Consider the following 9,187-nt stretch of genomic DNA (forward strand, 5'->3'; position numbering starts at 1 on the left):
CGACCAGATACGCAACCCACGTCCCGTCCCGGCGACGATGTCCCACGATATTTCGTCCCTTTTTCGATCGTTCTCCTCACGGGCCGACGTATCCGTGAATTTTCATGCCGCACACGCACGTACGCACGCACGCACGCACACACTACGGGGCCAGGCGACGTTCGAAGATGCGACGTCGCGTTTGCTCGTTGCTCGAACGACGGAATAACCCGGCCGCGTTCGATCGACGCTCGAATCCGTACAGAGGGACCACAGAATTCGCACTGTACTCCCTTTCGGACGCACGCACTGCTCACTAGCCGCGATCTCGCTCGAGAGAGCGCACCTTCGCCACGACAGATCGGCGAGAGCACTAGTACAGAACTATGGGTGTGCTTCTCTTACCGTCGTTCCGGCAGACGCGATAGCCACGAGACCGGTCGACCCTCGAGACGAGCAACTTCAATACAAAATATATTTACCCATTTGTGACAGATTTTCCGTACGAGACGCACCACATTAACGACCGTCCCCCACCTATTATCACATACAGACATTACCACACTTCGATTTTTCAAGATGGCGACGCGCCGTCGTCGGCCCGAAACACGATGCGGACGAACCGTAAAGCCGCGGCGCCACCGTCGCGGCCAATCGTCGACACTCTGGCCGCGAGCGACGCGTTTACGCGCGAAATTTGAAACCGTTCTCGGACGTTTCGATAAGGGTGACGTCTAGGAAAGAATCTTCTCGATAGTTTTCTAAGAATATTATTTGACGCACACTTCGATACAGCTTTGTAAAGCACATTCTAAAATTTCAGGTTAAAGTACAGGACGAGATACCTCTGACGACGGACGTTCAATCGATAGCAAAATATTTTTGTAAGAGTTCCTCGTATATGTCCTTGTCGGATTTAAGAAACAGACAAAAGATAACTCTATCCACCTGCAAGTTTAAGAAATTCGTCAGTTGTCCTGTCGCCTTTCTCCGTGAACTGTACAACTATCAAACAAAATCTTACTGCGTCTTTGTTGTCGAGTAGAAACTTCTTAACAGTCGATATAGCTACTTTGGCTGCTGGTCTTTGCGGATATCCATAAATCCCAGTCGAGATGCAAGGAAAAGCTATTGTGCGTAAATCATTCTCTTTGGCAATCCTGAGACTATTTTTGTAACAATCCCTCAACTTTTCTGGCTTTTCCCCTTGCGGACCAACCGTATGGATAACATCTAAAATATTACATCTATGAAAGCGCTATCCCAACCACGTTACTGCGCATACTAACGCTTTGCAGGTAACATATAACCCCCGGTTATTCTAACTTCTCCGACAGGACATCCACCCAACGCTGCGCACTCTTTCTTTAAAGTTCGCCCCGCAGCTCTGTGAATAGCTCCGTCAACTAGCAAAGATTTTTATTTACCCTTTAGCAAAGTTACCTACTCTGTTTCTATCGAACGTGTCTTATATACCTCCGCCACCACCGAGCAGACTCGAATTTGCAGCATTCACTATAGCGTCTATCCCTAGAGACGTGATATCGCCTTGCCACATAGAAACTTTGTTAGCCAGTTCCTCGTCGACTGGTTCGACCTTCTCGAGAGTCAGGCCGATATTGGACTTATTCTTACGCCAGTACTCCGGCCACGTTGGAATTTTATCTAACGTGTGAATGCTTCCTTTATAGTATTTCTTTTTCTCTGCTAATCGCATGGTCATGAATTTTTCTATGGACAATGACAATAAGCAATTTCTGCGCTGCCCTTTTCATAATAGTACAACGAGACTGGACGAACAACGAGATACGAACATATGGAACGTTCAAAGTTGTCGACGTTTACGTAACTAAAAAAATATAAACAAAGTAATCGGTTAGCCTTACGTTTTTCAGCCTCGATCGACATTCTTGCCTCGGGAGCGAAGACTGTGGCAAAATTCATAACAAACAAAGGACTCTGAACGATTTGATATTGTACGGCGGCGACTGGTAAACGGTCGGCGAGCACCGCCTGGAAATCAGAAACAATTCTCTTCTCACTACGCAGTTCACTCGGCTCTCGGTATCCTTCCTGCCCTTACTCTGAGAGCGAACATAATCTTCCACTTGAAAGGGACGTTAACGTTTGACAATCGCGGATTTTCGATTTTTCGTACGAGGAATTCGATCGATTTGCGAATTTTCACGGTCTCGCGACGGACTCGGGATTATTCACGGTAAACATTCGAGGAAAACTGCGTCGATTTAGTCCTATCTGTCGGCCACGATCGTGACCGGCGAAAACGCACCTCTTTGTTGATGGAGCAACGAGGAACGCGTGCAGACATCTGACGAGAAATCCTCCGAACGATCGGATTCTTTTCTCATACGCGCGCGCCACCTACTCGCGATGTAGAGTACTTCGTTTGAGTTTAGACTACAGACGAGGTATAGACCTTTCACACAATGTATTTTCTCAGCTCATTTTTATGGGGTCTCGAAACCCCATTACCATTTTCGTGTCATTCCCAACGTTACCGACAGATTCAGAAATGAATTTTAATCCCTTCCACAGTCAACTCACATGTATTTACGCAACACTACAGCTGTTTCAAACTAATTCAGTGAATAGTTTCTCAACTGACCGCCATCCATGTCGGTCGGTAAAATCACCACCGAATTTTCAGGTCGGTAAGGCAGTCAGATTGGGTCACGAATGTCGATAAGGTGAAAGGTGTACTCGTATAACTCGTCTGTGTTTAGACGATCCACTTTTACGGAAGGTATTATTACTTGATCATGCAAATGAGATGTAGACAAAATACATTCCTCGATCGTTTCTATATTCATACTAGCAATGCTTCGTTAATCTGACAAAAGATGAAGGTGAAGTGTTTTCACTTTCGTTTTCAACGAAACGCTTGAAAATTAGTAGAAATCCGGAACGACCGGAAATGAGACAAATGGATATTGTTAAGCTTGTGGGGGCGTTGCAGTGGGCGTAAACGAGGATATGCGCTTGGTGGCTGTCGTCCAACGAAAGTGAAATGTACGATCACGAATTTAATCCAACTAGACCAAGGGTGCGGTTCGGTTTAGACGCTCACGCACTATGTGCATTTATAGATATGCTAGGAACGGTTCATTTCGGTGCAAGCAAGAGCGCCAAAAGAGAGACAATAGAGAGAAAGATTTGTTACAATTTTATAGTGTAATTTATACTATTTGGAATTGATATACACAAATTTTTCCAACCATATTTGTATCTAGTTTTATTTTATTTTGTAAATAGCTCGTAAAATTGATTTATTTTATTAATTAAAGCTATGCAGTACGCGTATTTTGGTGGAGAATATGTAGAAATTGCAAAAATATTCGAAAAGTTGCTCCTTAACCCCAGAAACTGAGAAAACCCCCTAAAAATAGTTCGATTTTCAAATAGCCATAACTCCTGCAATAGTGAATATATTTCAATGAAACTTTTTTTGGAAGTAGAGCCCATGAGTACCTACAAAAAAGTATTACACAAGTTTTCTCTAGGGCGTCAAATAAAATTACTAAAAATCAAAAACGAATGTTTAAGAAAAATCGACAAAGTTAGGGTGCCTAAATTTTTCGGCGACAAAAAAAATTTCAAATCGTTCTGGAAAAATTATTTTCGGTTTCAGAGGTCGATTGGAATAATTTTTGGTCATTACACATACCCCCGAAATCCTATCCATTTTTGAGAAAAAAATTCGCATATGTGGTGAAATTTTTTGGCGAAAAAAAAATTTTTCAAATCATTCTAAAAAAATTATCTTCGGTTACAGAGGTCGAGTGGAATCATTTTTCGTCATTACACATACCCCCGAATTCATATGTATTTTCGAGAAAAAAATTCCTGACCGAAAATCTAATGTGTGCACCCCCGAAATTTCATGCGAATCTTTAAAATGCCATAACTTTTGAACGGATTGGCGGATTTTAATGTTTCTAACGGCAAATCACGTGTATTTTGGCCAAGAATATGTAGAATTTCAAAAAACATTCGAAAAGTTGCTTGTTAACCCCAGAAACTGAGAAAAACCCCATAAAAATGGTCCAATTTTCAAATAGCCATAACTCCTTCAATAATGAATATATTTCAATGAAACTTTTTTTGGAAGTAGAGCCCATGAGTACCTACAAAAAAGTATTACACAAGTTTTCTCTAGGGCGTCAAATAAAATTACTAAAAATCAAAAACGAATGTTTAAGAAAAATCGACAATGTTATGTGCACAAATTTTTCGGCGACAAAAAAAATTTCAAATCGTTCTGGAAAAATTATTTTCGGTTTCAGAGGTCGATTGGAATCATTTTTGGTCATTACACATACCCCCGAAATCCTATCCATTTTTGAGAAAAAAATTCGCATATGTGGTGAAATTTTTTGGCGAAAAAAAAATTTTTCAAATCATTCTAAAAAAATTATCTTCGGTTACAGAGGTCGAGTGGAATCATTTTTCGTCATTACACATACCCCCAAATTCCTACGTATTTTCGAGAAAAAAATTCCTGACCGAAAATTTAATGTGCGCACCCCCGAAATTTCATGCGAATCTTTAAAATGTCATAACTTCTGAACGGATTGGGGGATTTTAATGTTTCCAACGGCAAACCACGTGTATTTTGGCCAAGAATATATAGAATTTAAAAAAATATTCGAAAAGTTGCTCCTTAAGCCCAGAAACTGAGAAAAACCCCATAAAAATGGTCCAATTTTCAAATAACCATAATTCCTGCAATAGTGAATATATTTCAATGAAACTTTTTTCTTAAGTAGAGCTCATAAGTACCTACAAAAAAGTATTAGACAACTTTACTGTACAGCGCCAACCAAATTTACTAAAAATAAAAAACTGATTTTTAAGGAAAATCGACATGGGGTAGGGTGCCTAAATTTTTTGACGACAAAAAAAATTTCAAATCGTTCTGGAAAAATTATATTTAGTTGTAGGAGTCAATTACAATCATTTTTGGTGAGTAGACATACCATCAAAATCCTATCCATTTTCGAGAAAAAAAATCGGATATATGCTGAAATTTTTCGGCGGAAAAAAAATTTTTCAAATCATTCTAAAAAAATTATTGTCGGTTGTGGGGGTCAATTACAATCATTTTTGGTCAATAGACACAACCTCGAAATCCTACGCATTTTTGAGAAAAAAATTCATTATTGAAAATATAATGTCTGACCATAACAGTCTGCTACCCTAAAAATTGAAAAGTTTCAAATCATTCTGGAAAAATTATTTTTAGTTGAAGGGGTCAATTACAATCATTTTTGGTTATTATACATACCCCCGAAATCCTACCCACTTTCTAGAAAAAAATTCGAGAAAGTCTGAAATTTTTCGACGGAGGAAAAAAAAATTTCGAATCGTTTTGGAAAAATTATTTTCTGTTGCGGGGGTCAATTACAATCATTTTTGGTGAACAGACATACCCCCGAAATCCAGCGCATTTTCGAGGAAAAAATTCAATAAGGGCGGAACTTTAAACGTTAATAACTTTTTAACGAAGCCTCCATCAACAAATTAGTATTCTTGATTTTCGTCTTATTTTGGCCTCTAGAATCCCCCATTAAAATTTTTCCCAGGGTTGACTGAGCACCCTGTATATTACGTGTGAGTTATGACGTAATAATGACGTCATTGTTATGCTTGCAGGGCGCTCGCAGCGCCACAGCGGTAACGGAAGCAACTAATGCGTCCAAACTAGACTCAACCTCAAATGTTACGCCCTTCAGCACTAGTAATTATCGAAAAGCAACGACTATCGACCCTTTAAATAGAACCATTTCCTTTACGACTTCCAAGGAACATTAACATTTGCGACAGAATGTAAATGCAACATTTACCTTTGGCTTATTTCGTTCAGTCTCATTCTTACACCTGCTTTCGTAAAGTTTCTCGGGAAAATTCCACGTAACGATAACTTGAACTTTCCGTTCGACGCCCACGCGATGCTCCGATGCACCAAATCTGTCCACCCTGTGCCCTTTGATTCTATGCGGGGGTGGTTTCGCGTCGTCCCGTATTTCATGCACGACGCCTCCATTTGCAGCCCGAAGATCGCTAGGCGATCGCTCGAACCTCCGCGAGGTATTATTGTAACGCCTTTAATATGCAGATTGGACGAACGTGTACGAAATAGAGTAATTATCTGGAGGCTATTTTTAAACCTAACCTCAAAATTATGTAAAAATAGTATCCACGGACGAAGAAAATTAGAAAAAATTGAACGAATTTTTGTAATGAGATGTAATGAATATTGTTATATACGAATAGAAAATAGATAAAATAAATACTTGAAGTGTACTATTTGCATTAGAGTAGAAAAGATAAAATATAATTTAACGAAATTTTTGAGTCAGTGTCGATATTGTTAAAATTTTTGGAGGCTATTTTTAAAGTTAACCTCAAAATTATGTAAAAATATGTATACATGGACGAAGAAAATTAGAAAAAGTTGAACGAATTTTTGTAATGAGATGTAATGAATATTGTTATATACGAATAGAAAATAGATAAAATAAATACTTGAAGTGTACTATTTGCATTAAAGTAAAAAAGATAAAATATAATTTAACGAAATTTTTGAGTGAGTGTTGATATTGTCAAAATTTTTGGAGGTTATTTTTGAACCTAACCTCAAAATTATGTAAAAATAGTATCCATGGACGAAGAAAATTAGAAAAAATTGAACGAATTTTTGTAATGAGATGTAATGAATATTGTTATATACGAATAGAAAATAGATAAAATAAATACTTGAAGTGTACTATTTGCATTAGAGTAAAAAAGATAAAATATAATTTAAAGAAATTTTTGAGTGAGTGTTGATATTGTCAAAATTTTTGGAGGTTATTTTTGAACCTAACCTCAAAATTATGTAAAAATAGTATCCATGGACGAAGAAAATTAGAAAAAATTGAACGAATTTTTGTAATGAGATGTAATGAATATTGTTATATACGAATAGAAAATAGATAAAATAAATACTTGAAGTGTACTATTTGCATTAGAGTAAAAAAGATAAAATATAATTTAAAGAAATTTTTGAGTGAGTGTTGATATTGTCAAAATTTTTGGAGGTTATTTTTGAACCTAACCTCAAAATTATGTAAAAATATGTATACATGGACGAAAAAAATTAGAAAAAATTGAACGAATTTTTGTAATGAGATGTAATGAATATTGTTATATACGAATAGAAAATAGATAAAATAAATACTTGAAGTGTACTATTTGCATTAGAGTAGAAAAGATAAAATATAATTTAACGAAATTTTTGAGTGAGTGTCGATATTGTTAAAATTTTTGGAGGTTATTTTTAAAGTTAACCTCAAAATTATGTAAAAATATGTATACATGGACGAAGAAAATTAGAAAAAATTGAACGAATGAATTTTTATGATGAATTTTTGTAATGGGATGTAAGAAATATTTTTATATAGGAATAGAAAACAGAAAAATCAATTAAAGTGTATTATTTTCATCAGAGTAACAAAGATAAAATATAATTTAACGAAATTTTTAAGCGAGTGTCGATATTGTCGCGATTTTTGGAGGTTATTTTTAAATCTAACCTCAAAATTATGTAAAAATAGTATCCATGAACGAAAAAAATTAGAAAAAGTTGAACGAATGAATTTTTATAACGAATTTTTGTCACTAGATATAATAAATATTGTTATACACGAATAGAAAACAGAAAAAACAATGAAAGTGTAATATTTTCATCAGAATAAAAAAGATCAAATATAATTTAACGATATTTTTAAGCGAATGTCGATATTGTCACAATTTCTGGAGGCTATTTTTAAACCTAACCTCAAAATTATGTAAAAATAGTATTCATGGACGAAAAAAATCAACAAAATTGGATGAATTAATTTTTATAACCAATTTTTGTAACGAGATGTAATAAATATTGTTATACACGAATAGAAAACAGAAAAAACAATTGATATGTACTATTTTCATCAGAATAAAGAAGACAAAATATAATTTAACGAAATTTTAAAACGGATGTCGATATTGTCACAATTTTTGGAGGTTATTTTTGAACCTAACCTCAAAATTATGTAAAAATAGTATCCATGATTGAAAAAAATCAGCAAAATTCAACGAATTTCACAATTTCTGGGGGCTATTTCTAAACCTAACCTCAAAATTATGTAAAAATAGTATCCATGATCGAAAAAAATCAGCAAAATTGAACGAATTTCACAATTTCTGGAGGCTATTTTTAAACCTAACCTCAAAATTATATAAAAATAGTATCCATGAACAATGAAAATTAGAAAAAATTGAACGAATTTTTATAATTAGATATAAAAAATATTGTTATTCACGAATAGAAAATAGATAAAATAAATACTTGAAGTGTACTATTTTCATCAGAGTAACAAAAATAAAATATTATTTAACAAAATTTTAAAGTGTGTGTCGATATTATCGCAATTTTTGGAGGTTATTTTTGATCCTAACCTCAAAATTATGTAAAAATAGTATCCATAAACGAAAAAAATCTGCAAAATTGATCGAATTTCACAATTTTTGGAGGCTATTTCTAAACCTAACCTCAAAATTATGTAAAAATAGTATCCATGATCGGAAAAAATCAGCAAACTTAAACGAATTTCACAATTTCTGGAGGCTATTTTTAAACTTAACCTCAAAATTATGTAAAAATAGTATCCATGGATGAAAAAAATTAGGAAAAATTGAAGGAATTAATGTGTATAACGAAATTTTGTAACGTGCTATAATAAATATTATTATACACGAATAAAAAACAGAAAAAACAATTAAAGTGCCAATTTTCATCAGAATAAAAAACACAAAATATAATTTAACGAAATTTTTAATTGAGTATCGATATTGTCACAATTTCTGGAGGCTATTTTTAAACCTAACCTCAAAATTATGTAAAAATAGTATCCATAAACGAAAAAAATCAGCAAAATTGATCGAATTAATTTTTATAACCAATTTTTATAATTAGATATAATAAATATTGTTATTCACGAACAGAAAACAGAATAATCAATTAAAGTGTACTATTTTCATCAGAATAAAAAAGACAAAATATAATTTAACGAAATTTTTAAGCTTGTGTCGATATTGTCACAATTTCGTTTGCCCTCAGAGCTAAACAAATAGAATATTTAACGATATCAACTTTAGTCTGGCAGGT

General features: G+C 34.8%; 1 protein-coding gene across 1 annotated transcript; it reads right to left on the reverse strand.

The window, feature by feature from the left end:
• Positions 1–733: 733 nt before the first annotated feature.
• On the reverse strand, positions 734–6,101 carry LOC143348787 (macro domain-containing protein CT2219). The gene is made up of 6 exons (XM_076779389.1): positions 5,844–6,101; positions 1,866–1,992; positions 1,456–1,710; positions 1,269–1,385; positions 1,004–1,212; positions 734–927 (listed from the first exon to the last, which is right to left on the reverse strand). The coding sequence occupies exons 2-6, from the start codon at positions 1,921–1,923 to the stop codon at positions 841–843; spliced, it is 726 nt and encodes a 241-aa protein (XP_076635504.1). The 5' UTR covers positions 1,924–1,992; positions 5,844–6,101; the 3' UTR covers positions 734–840.
• Between the last annotated feature and the right edge of the window lie 3,086 nt (positions 6,102–9,187).

Source organism: Colletes latitarsis, chromosome 12, assembly GCF_051014445.1.
Source record: "Colletes latitarsis isolate SP2378_abdomen chromosome 12, iyColLati1, whole genome shotgun sequence".
In the NCBI taxonomy this organism is placed as follows: Eukaryota; Metazoa; Arthropoda; class Insecta; order Hymenoptera; family Colletidae; genus Colletes; species Colletes latitarsis.